The sequence below is a fragment of the Danio rerio genome, chromosome 17 (assembly GCF_049306965.1).
Source record: "Danio rerio strain Tuebingen ecotype United States chromosome 17, GRCz12tu, whole genome shotgun sequence".
Lineage (NCBI taxonomy): Eukaryota > Metazoa > Chordata > Actinopteri > Cypriniformes > Danionidae > Danio > Danio rerio.
Genome location: NC_133192.1, coordinates 11,786,565 through 11,808,779, shown reverse-complemented (window position 1 = coordinate 11,808,779; position 22,215 = coordinate 11,786,565). Strand labels below are relative to the sequence as shown.

At 35.9% G+C, this 22,215-nt stretch overlaps 1 protein-coding gene across 10 annotated transcripts in view; it reads right to left on the bottom strand.

Moving 5' to 3' along the window:
* mapkbp1 (mitogen-activated protein kinase binding protein 1) overlaps positions 1-22,215 on the bottom strand; it is a 111,730-nt gene extending 89,515 nt beyond the window's left edge. For all 10 annotated transcript variants that reach the window (XM_073928196.1, XM_009292858.5, XM_073928198.1 and 7 more), the window contains exons 1-2: positions 21,744-22,215; positions 9,577-9,668 (exon numbers count right to left, since the gene is read on the bottom strand). In XM_073928196.1, the coding sequence (XP_073784297.1) occupies positions 9,577-9,668; positions 21,744-21,857 (206 nt within the window). In that variant the 5' untranslated portion in view covers positions 21,858-22,215. The remainder of the gene's footprint in view (positions 1-9,576; positions 9,669-21,743) is intronic.

Here is a 22,215-nt window from a genome sequence, read left to right as displayed (position 1 = left end):
ATTTATTTTATTAATATATTTTTTATTATTTTCACATCAATAATTTAAAGAATCATTTCAGTATACATGTAAACATTCTTTTCTAACCACCCTCCACCCCTTTCCCAACCTCACAAGTTTTTTTTTTAAGATTAAACATTATTTTTTCGACAGGAACAAAGAAGAAAGTTCTCTAAGCCATACAATATGACTTGGTGGTTCTATTGATTTCCTATGTATAGCAATACATCTCTTTGCTATTATCAGAGCCATTTTAATTAAACGCAAAGTTTTCCTTTGATTGAACTTGAACAGAAGAACTGATTCATCCCCCAGTAACATAAATCTTGGATCAGGTAAAAGGTAAACATTGGCAATTTTACTGATAGTTTGCATTATATTTCTCCAATAGGTTTTAAGTTTGGTACATGTCCAAAACATATGAAATAATGTACCAACCTCAATCTTACATCTAGAGCAACATTCTGAATATGAATCACTTATCTTGTGCAATCGTTCAGGTGTATAATATACCCTGTGTAAAATATAAACTGTATTAATCTATGTCTACTATTAAATGAAATGCATTGTTTCTGTCTGCATCCCTGTGATGGCATGTAATATTGCGCTAGTATACCCATAAACATGTATTTGGTGACACAACAAAATAAAAAATAGACTTTTTATTTTGTTCATATTATATACAATGTCAGAGCCTTAGTTGACCCAATGATGAATTATATCAAACAACCCAGCATCTTTTTGAGTAAATATGGCCATATGATGAAAGATTTTAATGCATGCTAAAGAAAACCAGATGCTATCATAGCTTCCTCTTAGAGAAAAATGTTCAGAGATCAGAAGGACGGCTGTCACTCAGTTTGCACTGTCTGAATCAGGTTTTTCCTGTTTCTGCGGAAGAATCTGTCCTAATGCACACATAAACTATTCACCCCTTAGGATAACACTGGCAGTGTACTGTTCATTCCTTCCTAATATGGAGTTTTAAAGTTTTCCTCTGAGTTTTTGACAGTACATTTAAACATGCTCATAGAATTGATCTCGACAGTATGGTGTTATTTAGTCAACATAAAATCAAAAAGTTACTTTACTTTCTTAATTCTTCTATAGTACACTGAATAGTACACTGTAAAAAATATTCAAAGATGATTCTTTGGATTTTCTAAAAAAAAAAAATACTTTAAGTGGTTGTAAACAAATACTACACAAATAAATTGTTTGCAACCGTTTTGCAGACATCATCATTTTTTCAGTGCACAGAAGCAATATTAAATGGGTGAAAATAGATTTTCTGAAAAAAAAGTATAATGCTGCTTTAAATATAAATTAATATTATACAAATATGCATTAAACATAAAATGTACGATGCATTAGCGATTATTAAACCCTAATATTTAGCAATTTGCACGTGTTTGTTGTCTAATTACAAACATGCACTCAAGATCTTCCTGTTCAAACTACTTATTAAAAGTTTGTTAAAACGACACAATTCCTTTGAGACAACTTAATTGTTTTATGTTCAATCAACTTAAATTTGTAGAAATTATTAAGTTAACTTAATAAATTTGTGTTGGGACAACATCAAGGAATTGTGTAGAACCCAACACTTTTTATAATGTGTGTCTTTTGCCTCATTACTAGGGCCAGACGGAATCTGCGGACATTTTTTGCTATTTCTGCAGAGAATTTTGGTAAAAATCTGCGGATTTCTGCGGAATTATTTTGGGACTATCCAGCAAGTATCATAACTAAAACCTTAATATATAAAAATAAAAAGTAATAAATTACTGAATAAAAACTGAATTCAGATTTACACATTTACTCAGGTAAATAAACAGAATTAATGATGTTCTAAAAATCGGCAGAAATCTGCGGAATTCTGCAGAAAATCATCAGAAAATCTGTGGAATTCTGCGCGCGCAGATTCCGTGTGGGCCTACTCATTACCAACATACATGGCAAATTTCACAATATACACATTAAACTAACTAAAAAAAAAAACATTCAAACAGACTTTATGCCTCTTCAAGGCTGCATTGAATACATTTAAAATCAATATAATCCCAAATTTTGTGTTCTGATGAGCTGTAAACACTGTATGATCATGAAAATGGCTGCCTGCTACACAATAACTGTTCCTTAATTCTTAATTAAAACATCTCCCATTTTCAAAATAGGAGTCCCACATACTTAGTAAGTTTAATACAAGCTTATATAGGTTTCAAAATAAGATAATAAATAATAATTGTAATTTCCTTGAGAACAAGGAAGAAGGACAAGGAGAAGGTTTATGGTATGTCATTTCCATTTACTTAACTCCTATTATTCAGCTATGCCTATGTATATCCAGATTTTCATTCTATGGTACCATAAAAAAAAAAATTTAAAAAAAAAAAAAAATAAATATATATATATATATATATATATATATATATATATATATATATATATATATATATATATATATATATATATATATATATTAATTGGTTTAGTTTGTCAACGTAAACTCCATCATAAGGACAGTATTAGGGGTTGAAATTCAATTTCCTAAATTTATGACACAAGAAAACCAAATTCACTCTATTAGAGTGCATTACTAGATAAAACACTTAGTGGCAATTAACATAGGCAAATGAATTCAATTTTTAAAAATGTATTTGCTTTTGCATATACCAAGATTATGCAGATGAAACCAGAGGGTTTTTAACCAGACAGTTCTTCAGGTCAAATTTATAAAAGCAGGACATCTCCCTGCAGAAAGCTTCATCTTTAATTAATACATTACAGATGGAGTTATTAGCTCTTCATTCATTCATTTTCCTTCGGCTTAGTCCCTTATTTATCAGGGGTTACCACAGCGGAATGAACTGCCAATTATTTCAACATGTTTTACACAGCGGATCCCCTTTCAGCTGCAACCCAGTACTGGGAAACACCCATACACTCACATATTCACACACACACTCATACGATACGGCTAATTTATGCAATTCACCTATAGCACATGTCTTTGGACTGTGGGGGAAACCAGAGCACCCGGAGGAAACTCACACCAATACGGAGAGAACATTCAAACTCCACACAGAAATGCCAACTGACCCAGCTGGGACTTGAACCAGCAATCTTTGTTATCAGCTTTTTAAAATCTAAAATAACATTGATCTTCTATTCACTTTAATAATAATAGTAAAGCAGTCTGAATCAATCTTGCTTTGAGGGCATTTTGACCTTGCACCAGCATTCAAACTCAAATCTAATCAGGTTTAACCTAGAGGAAAACACATCTCAGGGACACCTCATTTATGGAGGACTAGATCTACAACAATCCTTTCCACGCAAATAAATAAAAGTGTACATGCACTCAGCTAAACTACAGCACCATAAAAGTCAACCTCAGATAACCCCCCATTTGTTTACCGTCTTCAAAGGGGAGAAATGCACTAAATGCCGCTCGTAAAGAACCAGCTTGGTGTCTAATAGACATGTGGGGTCTGTATCTGCGACAGCTGCGGAAGCCTGCGCTAATTTTCCAACCTATAGCAAGCCAAGACATCTGCACCAAATGCTCGCTTGGCTCAATCTAACTGCTGACTTAGCGAAGGGTGGAGTTTGTTATGGAAGCGGTGTGTGTGCGCCTTAAAAATAAGACCAGCACTTTTACTTTCTTATACTGATAGAGTTATTGGCTCTTAATTTATTCATTTTCTTTCAGCTTAGTCCCTTATTGTTAGAGGTCTCCACAGCGAAATGTACCACCAACTGTTCCAGCATACGTTTTATGCAGTGGATGTCCTTCCAGCTGCAACCCGATACTGGGTAACATCTATACACTCTCACATTCACACGCACACTCATACAGCCAATTTTGGTTACCCAATTCACCTATAGCACATGTCTTTGGATTGTGGGGGAAACCGGAGAACCCAGAGGAAACCCACAAGAACACAGGGAGAACATGAAAACTCCACACAGAAAAAGACAACTGACCCATCCAGGAATCGAACCAGCGACCTTCTTTTTTTTTCAATAAGTTATTAAAGCAATAGCAGCCAGGAATTAAACAATATGGCATTCGGAAGGAATTATACTTCCAACACTGCCAGCCTCATTGTATAAGTTGACAATGAAAACGTGGTGATGGATAATGACGAATGTCTAGCAACAGCCAAAATAGCTGAAATGCATACAAAACATTACAACGGTCTAATTTGTTCCTGATGCAAACTGAATCCTAATTTTAGTATCACTAGGCCTGTCACAATCTCTATTTTTTTTTTGTACGCTATACTGCACTAAAATATATTGCGATAAACAATTATATTGCCAGATTTTAATGTCACTCATATAATGCCAGTATAGTCTTCCAATAAACACATATTATTTTATTCTTAAGAATACTTCATTTAATTATAGTCATTTTAACAATTGAATAATTATTGGAATAAAAATAAAAAAACACATCTCCTAAAAAATAATAATAAATGTTAAAAAAAAAACAGCTTGTCACAAATTTTGGAAATAACTATTGATCCTGAACCTTGCCTTTTCCTATTGAATGATGTAACACTGACTTTAATCAAAAACTAACATTTTTCTCAGGATTAACAGCTGCAAAGAAAACAACCATCAGTTTCTGGTTCCCTGCTAATCTCCTGTCACTTCAGCGATGGTTATACTATTTTATAGACATTGAACAAAGGGATGGAGGATAAGGGAGCTCACAGATTTAATTTAGATGAATGAAGGTCTCAGGGTATTGGAACAACATGAGGGTGAAAAATAAATGACAGAATTTTTATTTTTGAGTGAGTGGTCATATTTGATTGGTTTAATGCATCCTTGCTAAATATATATGTATGTTCTGTATTTTCTCAGTTTTTCCTGTTTAACGGAGAGCAGATTTTTTTCAACACATTTCTAAACACTACTTTTAATAACTCATTTCTAATAACTGATTTTTTTGATCTTTGCCATTATGACAGTACATATTTTATATTTTACTAGATATTTAATATTTTATTAGATATTTTTCAAGATACTAGTATTCAGCTTAAAGTGACATTTAAAGGCTTAACTAGGTTAATTAGGTTAAACTTAGGGTAATTAGGCAAGTCCTTCCAGCGACGCTCCAGGGACAGACGAGTCTTCATTGAGGCCATCTTCCAGCCTCCACCACGGCGACTGAAGCTCTGCACAAGACTTTTGGCCAGCGGAGAAATTAAAATGGTCGTGCCCAACTGAGTCTGGTTCTCTCAAGGTTTTTTTTCTTCACTCCCATCAGGTGAAGTTTTTTTTCCCTCTCCGCTGTTGCCACTGCCTCGCATGGTTCAGGATTGGTAGAGCTACGCATCGATGAATTTGCTCTTCAGTGTTTGAACTCTCAGTAATGATTAAATCACACTGAACTGAGCTAAACTGAACTGAACTTAAACACTAAAACCTGAACCACACTGTTCCAGTTACTATGACCATTTATGTGAAGCTGCTTTGACACAATCTACATTGTAAAAGCGCTATACAAATAAAGCTGAATTGAATTGAATTGAAAATACTAATGGTATGTTCTGTAGACAATCGAAAAAAAATATTGCTTAAGGGGACTAATAATATTGACCTAAAAAAAATAAAACTGCTTTTATTCTAGCCAAAACAAAACAAATAATACTTTCCCCCAGAAAAAAAAATATTATAGGAAATACTGTAAAAAAAAATGTATTGCTCTGTTAAACATCATTTGGAAAAATTTTGAAAAAGAAAACAAAATTCTCATCAAGGGCTAATAATTTGCTTCAACTATATATTCAAAATCTCTCCAGATCAGCAGTCACTATTGAATAATTTGATGTATCATTGTTTAATATGAATATTAATGTCTTTGTACTGACCCCAATCTTTTACTGTATGCCTGTTCAGTACAGTGCATTCTTTGATCACTCCAAATCTCCAAATCTCTCCTCCTTTGTAGGAGGACAACATGGTATGGCAACTAAGAACTGAGTCCAGAGCGCAAATGCTTAACTGTTTAATCAGATTACAAGCATCATGTGATGATTAGTAACAGAAAGTGTTTCTCCTTGATATACATTGCTGAAATACCACTGACTATAACTATAGTAAAGATTTGCAGCTATAATCCGTTCCATTTAATGTACAGTTGAATTCAGAATTAATAACCCCCCAGATTTCTTTTATCTTTGCCATGATGACAGTTCATAATATTATACTAGATCTTTTTCGAGATACAAGTATTCAGCTTAAAGTGATATTTAAAGGCTTAACTAGGTTAATTAGGCAAGTTAGGGTAATTAGGCAAGTTATTGTATAACAGTTTAAGAGGGCTAATAATATTGACCCCAAAATGGTTTAGAAAAATTAAAAACTGCTTTTATTCTAGCTGAAATAAAACAAATTAGACTTTCTCCAGAAGAAAACATATTATAGGAAATAATACAGTGAATTCCTTGCTCTGTTAAACATCATTTAGGAAACATTTGAACAAATTCACAGGAGGGCGAATAATTTTTAATGATCAAAAAATACTCTAAATACTCTAATCTAAAATACTAGAAAAAGTTGTTTCCACTCAATTATGCTCTTATCTGCAGACGAACAATATTTTTGAAGTGTTTTAGTCAGGTTTCAGGGCTCACTACAGTACAGAAACCGCCTTAGTGAAAATAACCAACGATTTACTCTTAGCTGCTGACCGAGGGTGCGTCTCGCTATTAGTGTTACTCGATCTTAGTGCGGCATTTGATACCATTGACCACAATATCCTCATAAATCGCTTAAAGTCTACAGGTGTCCAGGGACAGGCTCTACAATGGTTTAAGTCATACTTAACTGACCGCTACCAGTTTGTGAATCTTAATGGACAGCCTTCACAAGTCAGCCCAGTAAAGTATGGGGTGCCTCAAGGATCAGTTTTAGGCCCTTTACTGTTTACAATTTACATGCTACCTCTGGGAGACATTATTAGAAGACATGGGATCAGCTTTCACTGCTATGCAGATGATACTCAATTATATATTTCCACTAAACCTGACGAGACGTCTGAACTTTCTAAACTAACTGAGTGTATCAAAGACATCAAAGACTGGATGACCAACAATTTTCTTCTCTTAAACTCAGACAAAACAGAATTATTACTTATTGGGCCTAAATCTTGCACACAGCAGATCTCGCAACTCAATTTACAATTAGAGGGATACAAAGTTAGCTTTAGCTCTACTATAAAAGATTTGGGTGTCATATTAGACAGCAATCTAACTTTTAAAAACCATATATCCCATGTCACAAAAACTGCCTTCTTTCATCTGAGAAATATCGCTAAATTACGAAATATGCTATCCATCTCAGATGCAGAAAAGCTAGTCTATGCTTTTATGACTTCGAGGCTGGATTACTGTAATGCTCTATTTGCTGGCTGCCCAGCATCCTCTATTAACAAACTTCAATTAGTACAAAATGCAGCAGCCAGAGTTCTGACCAGGTCTAGAAAATATGATCATATAACCCCAATTTTATCCTCCTTACACTGGCTGCCTGTTAAATTTCGTATTGAATTTAAAATATTACTTCTCACCTATAAAGCTCTAAATAATCTAGCTCCTGTTTATCTAACCAACCTTCTGTCTCGCTACGAACCAACTCGCTCTTTAAGATCTCAAAATTCAGGGCTTCTGGTAGTACCTAGAATAGCAAAATCAAGTAAAGGAGGTCGAGCCTTCTCTTTCATGGCTCCTACACTCTGGAATAGCCTTCCTGGTAATGTCCGAGGCTCAGACACACTCTCCCAGTTTAAAACTAGATTAAAGACCTATCTGTTTAGTAAAGCATACACTCAATGCATCACCTAGCGGGTTCCACACTGGCTTCTACATCTTGCTTATATACACTATGAACAGCAGCTACGCTAATTATTCTCTTTATTCTCTATTTTCACCTGGGGATACTCATCCCGAGGTCCTCAGATTAGGCGGAGTCACTGATTGGATCCAAGACCAGCGACGTGATGATCCCAAGGATTCCATATCCGGGACCAGGCCATATCCTGAGCTGCTGCTGCGCTGATGGTCGTGGGGAGTGGAGAACATGTGTCTGATTCCAGCGACGCTCCAGGGACAGACGAGTCTTCATTGAGGCCATCTTCCAGCATAAACCACGGCGAATGAAGTTCTGCACAAGACTTTTGGCCAGCGGAGAAATTAAAATGGTCGTGCACAACTAAGTCTGGTTCTCTCAAGGTTTTTTTTCTTCACTCCCATCAGGTGAAGTTTTTTTTCCCTGTCCGCTGTCGCCACTGCCTCGCATGGTTCAGGATTGGTAGAGCTACGCATCGATGAATTTGCTCTTCAGTGATTGAACTCTCAGTAATGATTAAATCACACTGAACTGAGCTAAACTGAACTGAACTGAACTTAAACACTAAAACCTGAACCACACTGTTCCAGTTACTATGACCATTTATGTGAAGCTGCTTTGACACAATCTACATTGTAAAAGCGCTATACAAATAAAGCTGAATTGAATTGAATTGAATTGATCAGCCTCGTTCATATACAGTTTCCAAAGCACAGCAAATAATACAATTACAGTACAAATCTGTAGTGGAAGTCAACTAAACCACCAACACATACTAAATGGGTAGAAAATGTCATGGCGTATCTAAAGCTTGAAAAACTTAAATATAGCACCCAGGGCTCAAATAATAGATTCTTCAAAGTTTGGAGACCCTTCCTGTCATATTTTGAGAACAGATTTATCCCAAATACTTGAAATGTAAGCTCCCCCCCCCAAATTTTTATTTATTTTTATTTTTTTATTTTTTTCGTGCCTTTTTACCTTTCTCTTTTTAATTAATATTATTTCACCTTGTATTTGTTTTCTTTTTTTATGTACCTTGTTCTTGTATATGCTTGAGTTGCTCTGTTAAAAGTTCAATAAAAAGATTTGTCTACTACAGTACAAATCTGTGAAAAAATAACAACTTAAGGTGAGTAGAGTAATGCAGATGTAAATCCCTAGGCCAGGTGCACATTTCCAGAGATAAAAAAAAAAGAGCCCAAGCAGTTTTTATTCTTAGTAGTGCCCTACTTCAGTCCATTTAGATGGTGAAAGTCTCTAAATCAAGCTGCATTTGTGCTTTAGACAGAAAACGAAGCCCTTATATGTTGAGTTTTGAACTTTTTCTCCAATATAATACATTGCATCTCAAAAAGAACACACTCAAAATCCTTTTTCAGATCCAGCACTTCCTGTTTGCACCACACCTAACTTCCTCCAGGATCCCTCGCTTGTTATCAGACCGTTATCTCTCTCCCCCTTTCCTCTCTGTGGTTTCTTTCTCAAGTTCGCCAATAGGAAATACTTCCATTGTTTCTTTCTGAATGACCAAATTCACAAGACGCACTAAAGGCTCTGTTTTTAGAAATGTTCTACAATATGCGAGTCTGCGAGGTGAGATCTGACTCAGCCTCAAAAGGCATAATTTCATTAGCTGGATCCTGCAGGTTATTTAAAGCTTGTGCCTCATAAAAGAATGCTAAAAAGGATTGAAGTTGAGTTACTCACCCGGCAGGGTAGGCAATTAGTCCTGAGTGCGGGTCACACGCCAAAGCACGACTCCCAGCAGAAGTGATTCCTAGAACTTTCTCCAACGTCACCTGTGGAATCACATGGTAAAAAGTTAGAACGATGGATGGATGGGTGGATGGATGGATGGATAGATGGATAGATAGATAGTAACGGTGTCATGATCCTTCAAATCCTCGATTCGATTACATTTTCGATTCTAAAGGCACGATTCGATTTGATTTTTGATTATGAATAATGAATTAATTAATGACCAATTAATTATTTGTAGCCTACCGTTTAAACTACCTGACCTGCATGGTCTTTGTTTTACCCATACATAAATCATACAGTAAATGAATAAAGGCAAGATACACACATAATTACCACCTGTCAATCACTTTTTTCTGCGGGACTCGTGAGTAGGCAGTGATCTGTGTCGTTATAATGGCGTCGGTAAAAAAGACGCACAACCAACAGGAACCAGCCAACAGTATCTGAGGTGTTCGCTAAAATGACTAAGTACAAGTGAGTGAAAGATTGAAGCAGTCCTCTGACTGCCTGGACCTGCTGTCTCGAGCGCATGGCTGTGTGTGCGTCTGTGTCTGTGTGGTCACGTGATGTGCATTTTCAGAGGTAGAGAGGAAGGAGGGCTGCTCAGAAATGCTACACGCCACTGTGGATGTCAAATCGTTGTCGTTCTAAAATGCCATTTAAAAACAAAGAGAGTGTAAACAGGGCCTGAGTGTGTACTTTTCGCGAGCGAATTTGCAACGAGGGCGGGCGGAGGATCGCAATGCCGGTGTTGTCTATCGGACGAACCGTACGTAATACGTACATAGCAGAGCTTGCAAAACTGTGTTTTTTTTGTCGACAACACAAACGTTGTCAACATAACTCACTGGAAATCCAAAATGCTTCCACACCGGCGACTTCATTGAAAGAGGGGAGGGTTTAAGTTCTGTCGACGGGTCTCCTGCTTCTGCAGTTTAACAAGCACTTCAACAAGCCTGTTTTTTTCCCGCTTGGCAAGCCAAGCTGATGTGACATGGGGGCGTGGCAGCATCGACGATTCTATTTTTTGATTCGATAATCGAAATTGAGCCTAAATTTCGATCGATTTCGATAAAAAAAATCGAAATCGTGACACCCCTAATAGATAGATAGATAGATTAGTCTTCAACTGTACGTAATTATAAATGAAATGGTTCATATTTTAAATCAGGGATTCTAAAACTTTTTAGTCCGCGGCCCCTAAAATAACAACTGCATAGACTTGCTTCCTCTACTATGCTCAGAGGTGGTTATAAACATACAAATAATGCACACACACACACACCAACATGAACTATATAAACACAAGCATATTAACAACACAAAAAAGTGCAACAGTTTAACAACTGTATAATATTTATAGTCATTATTCATTTGTTTAATTTAATATTAACCTTTCTTAATGAGAATGGTGGGCACAATGTTTACAGCATAAGACTATCTTGGCTTAATTTTGGAGATCGCCGCTTGGAGATTATCCTCCATGTTCAGTCGTGGGCTTTATTTCTAATGTATGTGAGAGCCATAAAGGTGTCAAAGTTAAACATTGTGCCGTAAAATCAATCTTCTGCAACTAACGATATTGCTGTGTCGTTAATATAGCATAATAACCACAGGGGTCGCAATCCAATGGAAAAAAATGGAAAGGCTGATGGCTCATTATTTGCATGTTGTTTCTATGTAACTATTAAATATTAAGTACTTAAATATTATAAGTTAAAAACTATCTTTTTATCTTTTGTACACTGAAAAAAATTATTCAAAGAAGATTTCTTGGATTTACTGCATTTTATTATGTTAAAAGGTTGTAAACTATTTATTTGGGCTGAATTAAAACTAACAAATTAAGTTGAACATTATCAAACTTTATTTGTTTGCTTAAATTCAACACAAATAAATAGTTTACAACCTCTTAACGTAATAAAATGCAGTAAATCCAAGGACTCATCCTTGAATATTTTTTTTCAGTGTAGGGTATGGATAAAATATGGTCATTCTTATAGTTTAATAACATATGTGAGATTTTTAGAAATCACCAAGCGACCCCCCTCATCGTTTCTTAACCCCCACTTTGACAACCACTGTTTTAAGTGACTGACATTTTCATAAACCAAAATGTTTTTTTACAAGATGAAAATGATTTTTTTTTATTTGTGCAAAATTCCAGACACTTTTCAGCCACCTTAAAATCTAAATATTTTCATATAACATTGTGTATATTTTATGCGATTTTTCTCAGTTTTAAGTTCAATAATTCAAGTAGCAATAAAAAAATGGTTGGAGAAAATTTTAAACACTTAAACGAAACAGCTTTATTACATTAGTAACTAAATATAGTCAATGTTTGCCCATAAATTGCTTGGCTATAAAATACCCAACATGTCTATTAAGCCATTAACAGATGACCAACTTAAATGGCTAATTATAAATTCACCAATTATAAAAAATAGTTTATTATGCAAGACTCTGTTTAGAAACCTGAGAGACTTTAAATGCCCAAAGGCTTAGTATGAGTATGAGTCCGAAATGACTCCACTATAATGCTCCAAAATAGCGTTGTCATCAGTAAATGGAAATTATGAGCAAGCAAATTTTCCATGAGGCATTTGTAAAGTACAGAAGGACTTCTTAAAGCAACACGCTGAGGCAAAAGCACAAACTGGAGCGTCACAAATCAGTAAACAAGCTGAGAAACATTTTACTAGCATTTTCATGGCAGGATCCTGTTGCAAAACAGCTGCATAAATGCTGAGTCATAGCAATGTGGTTCAAATGCAATTATTAGGTGAAACAGCAAGCAATTACATAAAGATGTTGCTATTGTGCTTATATTGTAAAATATGTATGAGACAAAAGCATAATGGTGTAATCTTTGAAAGAACAAGGTGTTTTCACCATTTTAAGTGTGTAAAAGACCGGATTACTAAACATCTGCACGTGCCAATTCAATATCAGATACATTCTTTCATTAATTCCTCCAGCTAAGTAGTGCCTTATTTATCAGGGGTTAACCGCCAACCGACAACTATTACGGCATACATTTTACGCAGCGGATGCCTTTCCAGCCACAACCCAGAACTGGAAAACATCCATATACTCTAACATTCACATATACACACATACACTACGGCCAATTGTTTTGTTTACCCAATTCACTACACCGCATGTCTTTGGACTGTAGAGGTAACTGAAGCACGCAAAGGAAACCCACGCCAACATGAGGAAAACACACAAACTCCACACAGAAATGCCAACTGACCCAGCCGAACTTGAACCAGCAACCTTCTTGCTGTGAACAATGAACTAACTACCGAGCTATTGTGCCACCCAATATAAGAAACATTCATTCATTCATTTTCTTGTCGGCTTAGTCCCTTTATTAATCCGGGGTCGCCACAGCGGAATGAACCCCCAACTTAACCAGCAAGTTTTTACGCAGCAGATACCCTTCCAGCCGCAACCCATCTCTGAGAAACATTCACACACACACACACTACGGACAATTTAGCCCAACAAATTTACCTGTATCACATGTCTTTGGACTGTGGGGGAAACCGGAGCACCCAGAAGACGCAGAGAACGCAGAGAGAACATGCAAACTCCACACAGAAACGTCAACTAAGCTGAGCCTCGAACCAGTGACCCAGCGACCTTCTTGCTGTGAAGCAACAGCACTACCTACTGCGCCACTGCTTCGCCACACCACTTAAAGTTGTTAAGCTAAATAGGCTATATGCCGAGCTAGTGCTGTTCCCATGCTGATACACTTCCGGTGACCTGTTATTGTGAACTTTTTTCCATTTTATACGGTTCCTTTTACAGCATCGATGTTGTAATGTCATTAAAATACATTCAGTTAAATAAACTTTAGCATTTATTTGGTTGCTCAAGCATAAAACGAGATAAAAAAGCTGTTTACTCGCACGCGCCCGTCAGAATATAAGATCTCAAAATTCAGGGCTTCTGGTAGTACCTAGAATAGCAAAATCAAGTAAAGGAGGTCGAGCCTTCTCTTTCATGGCTCCTACACTCTGGACTAGCCTTTCTGATAACGTTCGAGTCTCAGACACACTCTCCCAGTTCAAAACTAGATTAAAGACCTATCTGTTTGTCTTTGCTGAGGCCATCTTCCAGCCTCCACCGCCGTGACTGAAGCTCTGCACAAGACCTTTGGCCAGCGGAGAAATTAAAATGGTCGTGCCCAACTGAGTCTGGTTCTCTCAAGGTTTTTTTTCTTCACTCCCATCAGGTGAAGTTTTTTTTCCCTCTCCGCTGTCGCCACTGGCTCGCATGGTTCAGGATTGGTAGAGCTACGCATCGATGAAATTGCTCTTCAGTGTTTTAACTCTCAGTAATGATTAAATCACACTGAACTGAGCTAAACTGAACTGAACTGAACTTAAACACTAAAAACTGAACAACACTGTTCCAGTTACTATGACCATTTATGTGAAGCTGCTTTGACACAATCTACATTGTAAAAGCACTATACAAATAAAGCTGAATTGAATATACTGGGGTAAAATAAATGCTCATATTATAAAGATATGGCGGGGGAAATGTAATTTAATGCAGTGCTTCTTGTACAATCTGAGACCCACTTTAAATTGGATATCACTCAGCTAGTGGAGATCGCTCATTTTTAAAGAAAACAGACCTTAAACGCACCGGATTTTGCATTGGCATTCAATTCGCCGGAAGCGCTTAACCCAGGTTACTGGCAAATTAAAAGTCCTATTAGCATGCTTCGGCATATACCCCATTAATCAATTATATAAATTGTGTGGAACCTTACATTTTATTAAGGGTGTACTTCAAAACATTAGTGCATTAACAATAAATTAATTAATATAGTAGTTTACTGTAAAATGTACACATTTCTTTTATAGTTTCTACCATATTTTTAATTCTGGCACCCACAGCAGCTGTTTTTTTGTTCTTTTTTTAAAGTTGCAACCTCTTGCTTCAAAGCAATGGTCACATCCAAGCCGAAAACACTCACACACATCAATCATGGTCACTTTAAGTGCAGCTCAATGGAGAAATGCGAGGAACACCTGGTTTATGAAGCGCTCTCCTCTAAATCCGACAATTAGATTTCTTTACTGTTTTGTAATGTCTATGTTTCACTGTTATTTTGTCCCTTAAAAAATGCAAGTTATAAGAAATCCATGAGCTGAAGTCAGCGTTTAGACTTCAAATGCTACATGTACATTCATTTTTCCGACCGTAAGCCAAATGTCGGCAGTTCCACCACAATTTGTGCTGAACATGCCAACATAAAAAGCACGGTAATTGTAGTTGTTACTTTGATTTATCATCTTTCCAGAGATCTTCTGACAGACCTCCATATGTCCGCTGTCTATTAGTGCTGCAACATCGGAAAAAGGTTGTTTTTTATATAAAATCCATTTTCATTCAGCATCTCTGATGGGAATCTTACTAACAGCTGTGTTGTGCAGTTTTCCAGAAACTTTCTTGCAATCCCTGTATGCAAAACCCTCAGAGAATGGCAAAGTCCTTGAGCCAGAAGTCAATGAACTGCACGGCACCAGGAAGAAAGACTTTGATTTTGTTGTAGCATGTAAACCTGGGAAAACAACGTCCAGTCTTAAGAGCTGAGCTCATATATAGTCTTACACAAAAGCTCAGATCCTTTGTCTGGCGCTGTACACCGGAGATTCAACTGCTTTAGGCAGAAAGAGAGACAGATCGGCTCTTTTGTATGGAACAAAGGCACCTTGACAGAGTCTTTTGCATAGCGCTTAAATACTAGCATGGTCAAGATCTTGTGATCATCATACACGATACTTAGATTAGTAAGTTTTTTTTTTTTTTTTTTTTTTTTAATGGTGAATTGCAAGTATAATCCCTGAAACAAGGTCATCATGCATCAATATTGCAATGTGTATAGCAGCAATAGTCACATTACATGATATGCAATATTTTTTTGACATTTAAATATACAAAACCATAAAGCATTCACTGTTTATTTCACTTTAATCTTCGTATTATTGCATTTTTCTATGCTTTTAATTTGTTTATTACAATTTATGATAGATTCTCTGCCCTACAGAATCATCTCAATCAATCAAAATAAATACATTTGAGAACACTTTAGGGACCAATTCTCTATATTGACTAGTTGCTTTTTGGCATGCATGTTAATATGATATCGGCTGCTTATTAGTACTTATAATCTACATATTCTGCATGATCTTATTCTACTTCCCTGATCCCACATCTAAACTACCTTATTATCAATTAATAAGGAGCAAATTATTTAATGTAATACAGGTTATGGAAGCAGAAGTCATAACGGATGGTTTGCTAATAGCAAGAACTGAAACTTAAATAAAGCATGATTATAAATTAGTTCCAAATTCGATTCGATCATTTGGTGAAATTGAATAGATACAGTATTTTAGCAGAAAAATATCAAAATATCGCAATGTCCAATTTTTCTAATATCGTGCAGCTCTAGTTTGTAGTAAAGCCATATTCTAATCTCATATCGATGCAATATTAAATTAGCCTTCTTTAATATGTAAATGTACACTCACCGGCCACTTTATTAGGTACACCTGTCTAACTGCTCATTAACGCAAAGTTCTAATCATCCGATCACATGGCAGCAACTCAATGAATTTAGGCATGTAGAGATGGTCAAGACGATCTGCTGCAGTTCAACTCGAGCATCAGAATGGGGAATAGGGTTGTAACGGTATGAATTTTTCACGGTATGATAATCGTCTAAAACAATACCACGGTTTGACGGTTTCGCGGTATACGGTATGTTACAAATGTTACAAAATAATAGAACAGTGAAGCAAATTTGACTTTTTCCAAATAATATATTTTTAGTTACTATAAACAACACCACTTACAATGAACAAATAAAAAAATAAGAAAATAATAAATAATGTGTCAAAGTCCAAATAAAGTCTAAATAAACATGGTGCAAATCCTCAGTAAAAAATAGATATAAATATTTACTATACTATAAATAGTTACATAACGAAACTAGATTCAATATGGAACATCCTTAGGTTTTATGTGCCAGCATGGATATGGTTGTCTATCGATAAGGATTTGGATATGGTTGTCTGCAATGCAGACAAACAGCTGCACCTTCATTTGCGTCTTTTGAAAACAGCAAGAGCAGCAGTTCGTCTTTGCTGTGTCACTGTTTTGTCATGTTTCTGTGCTGCTGTGCATGCAAAAGTACTTAGTATGAGAATTATTTCATGCAAAACTTTTTTTTTTGCGTTTTATTTAGCCGCGCATAAATGTATGCCTATCTCTCATTCCGTGTTGTTCAAAAAGCTTGCTCCACAAACAAAAGCGAAACCTATGCTTATTGGTTGTGATATAGCGAGTTTGAACCAATCTGGGCATGGAGGAGGGACAATGCATCAATGTATCATGTCTGATTTGTCCGGAGACACAGTGACGAGCGTTTCTTTGTCAAATCAGCGTTGTCAAATTTTGATGACGTAACCGCACTGATTCCGGAGCCTCTGGAAGTCCGAATGTTATGTGATACAGCACTGGAAAGCTGAGATTCTCTTCTTTATGTCAATCTTTGAATTGTATGAATCGGATCAGCGGATCAAAAGTTATTAAACATTTAAGAGCAATACTTATTTTTAGCTGCGGGCGGCTGTCTCGGTCTTTAAGGGTTAAAACCGTTGATATGCAATTGTTCATGGTATGATAATCGTGCACGTTCAAATCGTGGTAAACCGTCATACCGGTATATTGTTACAACCCTAATGGGGAAGAATGGTGATTTAAATGACTTGAAGCTGGTTTGAGTATTTCAGAAACTGCTGATATACTGATATATTCACACACAACCTTCTCTATGGTTTACAGAGAATGGTCCGAAAAAGAAAATATCCAGTGAGCGGCAGTTCTATGGGCGCAAATGCCAGACTGGTTCGAGCTAACAGAAAGGCAACAGTACCTCAAATTACAACTCGTTACAACCAAGGTAAGAAGAAGAGCATCTCTGAACAACGCACAACACATTAAATCTAAAGCAGATGAGCTACAGCAGCAGAACACCACACCGGGTGCCACTCCTGCCAGCTAAGAACAGGAAACTGGGGCTACAATTCACACAGGCTCACCAAAATTGGACAATAGAAGATTAGAAGTGGTCTGATGAGTCTCAATTTCTGCTGGGACACTCGGATGGTAGGGTCAAAATTTGGCATTCACAACATGAAAGCATGGATTCATCCTGCCTTGTATCAACAATTCAGGCTGGTGGTGGTGTTGTAATGGTGTGGGGAATACTTTCTTGGCACACTTTGGGCCCATTAGTACCAATTAGGCATCGTGTCACAGCCACAGCCTACCTGTGTATTGATTCTGACCATGTCCATCCTTTTATGACCACAGTGTACCCATCTACTGATGGCTACTTCCAGCAGGATAACGCACCATGCCATAAAGTGTGAATCATCTCAGTCTAGTTTCTTGAACATGACAATGAGTTCACTGTACTCAACTGGCCTCCACAGTCACCAGATCTCAATCCAATAGAGCACCTTTAGGATATGGTGAAACAGGAGATTCAATATTGATAGCCATTTTGGACCAAGGAATATTTCCAGTGCCTTGTTGAATCTATGCCACAAAAGATTAAGTCAGTTCTGAAATCAAAAGGCGGTCCAACCCAGTACTAGTAAGGTGTACAGGGCTCAACAATAAGGACTACCCAGTGGCCCGGGGCCAGTGTGAAAGACACTCGGGACAGTAGACAGGATTGTTACTGGCCCCTATCGGCCAGTAATGTTGAGCACGTTTTTTTTTTTTTGTTTTTTTTGTAACGTGGTAACAACCAGTACAACGAAAAGATGGCAACATGGCGGCAAAATTAAACAATGAGGCTAAAAGAAAACGTCTGTTTCTAAAGTCTTAGAAGCAGACAATTACATGGGAACAAAATTAAGAAACTGAAAAAAAAAAAGTCAGTTTGACAAGCCATTTTTATAAAAATTATTTAGAATTGCATTAAAACACCCGCACATTTTTCATACTGCTCTTTCATTTGCATAAAATCTTGAATTTTGCTCATTATACATTTATAAACATATTTAAAATGTTTAAATTCTAGATTCACAGGCATACTTTTGCCATTATTTAAAATATGTGGTTAAGAAATAGCTATTAACCTTTTAGTTTTTTTTTTTTTGGTGGGGCCAGTGAAAATTTTGGCAGGGCAAGTAAAAATCTCAACCAATGGCCCGATTGGACCCATATAAAAAATCCTTAGCGTTGAACCCTGGTGTACCTAATAAAGTGGCGGGTGAGTGTATATTATAGTGCTTGCAACCATTTAGAAACAATAAATGTTTAAAACGGCTTATTATATTCTGGTCCCGTGATACAGCTTGAGTCCCTCCTTAATTGTAAGTCTTACAAAATTTCACGCCAGCCAAATGAAAAGCATAAATCAGATTACTCAGACAGGTAATAACACCTCTCCTCAATGTAAGACATTGTTCATTTTTGTAGAATAAACACAGAGGGGAGAGATGCGAGTGCAGTATGTTAGTTATGGACATGTTCAAACAGCAAAGCTAAAATATGAGCAATAAGGAACCACAGGCTAAATTAATTGCATTCTATTTTTATAGATATAATTTCTATCTAAAAGGCATTTCCAGTCAATTGAAAGCAACAAACTTTAATTTAAAAACTAATTCATTACGAGTTTAACATAAATACATTTTAAATCCCATTGTTTAACTGTTAGTATTATTATATTTCTATCACAACATCTTTCCTTTTATAGCTTTAATTCTAACAACATATCATAAAGACACTCAAGTATAATGGTTTGACTTCCATCAACAGGTCAAACTGCTTTTGGGTTACTCTCTGGGCACTCTTCATGTTCATAAAAGTCCTAATAAACACCATGAAACTTCCCTTACAGTCATGGCTTCAGTAGCTGAAATTCTAGCACAAGTGTGAACAACCTACTGTAATTTGAAAGCTACAAATCATATGCAGCAGAAGGTCTCGAAGTTATTCAAGGCATTCTTCGCAGTTGCAAAACAATCATAAAGTCACAGGGACTCCCGTGTCTGTAAGGGAAGTACAGTCACCAAAGAGTCTGCAGCAGTAAACAGGCAATCTGAATGGAATGCAACAGTCAGGGATGACTATTGCAATACAATAATAGTTACAGTCACAACAACAAGAGTCTAAGAGCTCTTGCAAAAAAAAAAAGAGGTACAGAAATCAATATAGTTCAAAAACAGTATCAATGTTTGATTAAGGAACGCATCACACACTTAGTTGCAAGAAATGCATGCATGTGCATATCTGAACTCAACCTTCACACTTTAGAAAATGTTTAATATACAGTGCTACTCAAAATGAAAATGAATATTTTTATTAATTTCTCAGAGAATATAGGCAATGTATTTTTGTGCATTTAAACAAAACTCATTTATTAAACAGATTTTTTTATTTTTAATAATAATTTAGTCACCAAACATATTTAAAAATTAAAAGATAATATAATTAAATTTAAGCAAAATATTGCTATATATATATATATATATATATATATATATATATATATATATATATATATATATATATATATATATACAGTTGAAGTCAGAATTATTAGCCCCCTTGAATTATTAGCACCACTGTTTATTTTTCCCCCAATTTCTGTTTAATAAAGGGAAGATTGTTTCAGCACATTTCTAAGCATAATAGTTTTAAAAACCTATTTCTAATAAATGATTTATTTTATCTTAGCCATGATGACAGTAAATAATATTTTACTTGATATTTTTAAGACACTTCTATACAGCAGTGAAGTGACATTTAAAGGCTTAACTAGGTTAATAAGGTGAACTAGGCAGGTTAGGGTAATTAGGCAAGTTATTCTATAACGATGGTTTGTTCTGTACACTATCGAAAAAAAAATTCGCTTAAAGAGGCTAATAATTTTGTCCCAAAAATAGTTTTTAAAATTCAAAACTGCTTTTATTCTAGCTGAAATAAAACAAATAAGACTTTTTCTATAAGAAAAAATATTATCAGACATACTGTGAAAATTTCCTTGCTCTGTCAAACATCATTTGGCAAATATTTAAAAAAGAAAAAAATCAAAAGGGGGCTAATAATTCTGACTTCAACTGTATGTATATGTATAATTTGTTTTTGCGAATTTGTACTAGTTTTTGGACCACAACTTATTTTGTTAGAAAAGCTCCATATTTGGCTTTAGTACTAACTAATCTAATGTATATGCACAAATATAATAGTCTAAAGCTTCCTATTAAAAATATTAATTTAAAAGATAGATTTGTGAGGGGTGTACTTATATTTGCTGAACATAGTTCCTTTGATTATTCTAGCATATAGTGTAACATATTTTTATAACATGCACTTTCCCATTGCTTGAAATGTTTAAACTACAATATACTGCATGTCGAATGAACTAAAATCTTATGCTCAAAACTGAAAAGGCATCCAAAAATATATTCAATTATTTTAGATTATAAACAGCAACACATTTCTGAGCTATAAGCATGCATTATATTTTTTTCGAAATGCACTTTACTTGAATTCTTTTGCTTTATATTATATGTTGGTGGCTTAAAAAAGAACCCAAAAATTATATTACACTATTTATTATATATTTATTTATTATTAACAAAGAAATTTGATTGTTTTTTATACATCCTCGTGCATATGTATGCATTATATAGTAACATCAACACTCTCTATGCCTAAAATTTAAATTAATGCAATACACTGTAAATGAATCATGCATAATGCAGTGTATTCTCCAGACATGCCGTTTACCAAAGCTCGAAATGATGTGAGACATGTGGCAAATATAGGTCAGTGCATTTTACAGCCTTCACGCTGTTGCATTGTAATGACAGATCTACAGTATGCCTTTATAGAGTTTACATAACAAACCTTTGGATGGAATCTGACATATTAATGCCAGTTCAACATCACCTTACATTAAACTGCAGAAAATCACAGCTATGCATTATAACACATAACCTATACATATACTGCAGAGTGGAGACAGAGAGATTCATACAGTAAATGCACTGTACCTTATTACTGAGATTCTCTTTGTTGTTGCCAGCTTTACTTCTTCTCAATTTGATGGAAGGTGACCGTAGCAGATTTTTAATCCGACTTTTGATAGTTGTATTTTCCACTGTCATCTTGATTCGCTGTGCTGTTGAATCAGTGTTTCCAGCAAACAAACGGCGGGTCAGCCGAAAGCCCTTCGCTCTACAATCACAGTCGGTAATCAATCACACGATACGCGTTTAAAGCAAGCCATGATCTGATCACAGCCATTTAATTCGCATACTAAAACCCATTCACCGGAACCGTCATCGCGAATCCCCTCTATAAACGCTTTAAATCCCGTGCGGTGTTCCTGTCTGAGTGAGACGCGCTTCCCACGGACGTCCATTCGTTAAAACGGACCATGTTTAGTGTTTCGAGTCAGCAGTTTGACGGTGAGCCGGTCTGAGCTCCGCAAATCACCCACAGTCGTGATACCTTCACCGGTAC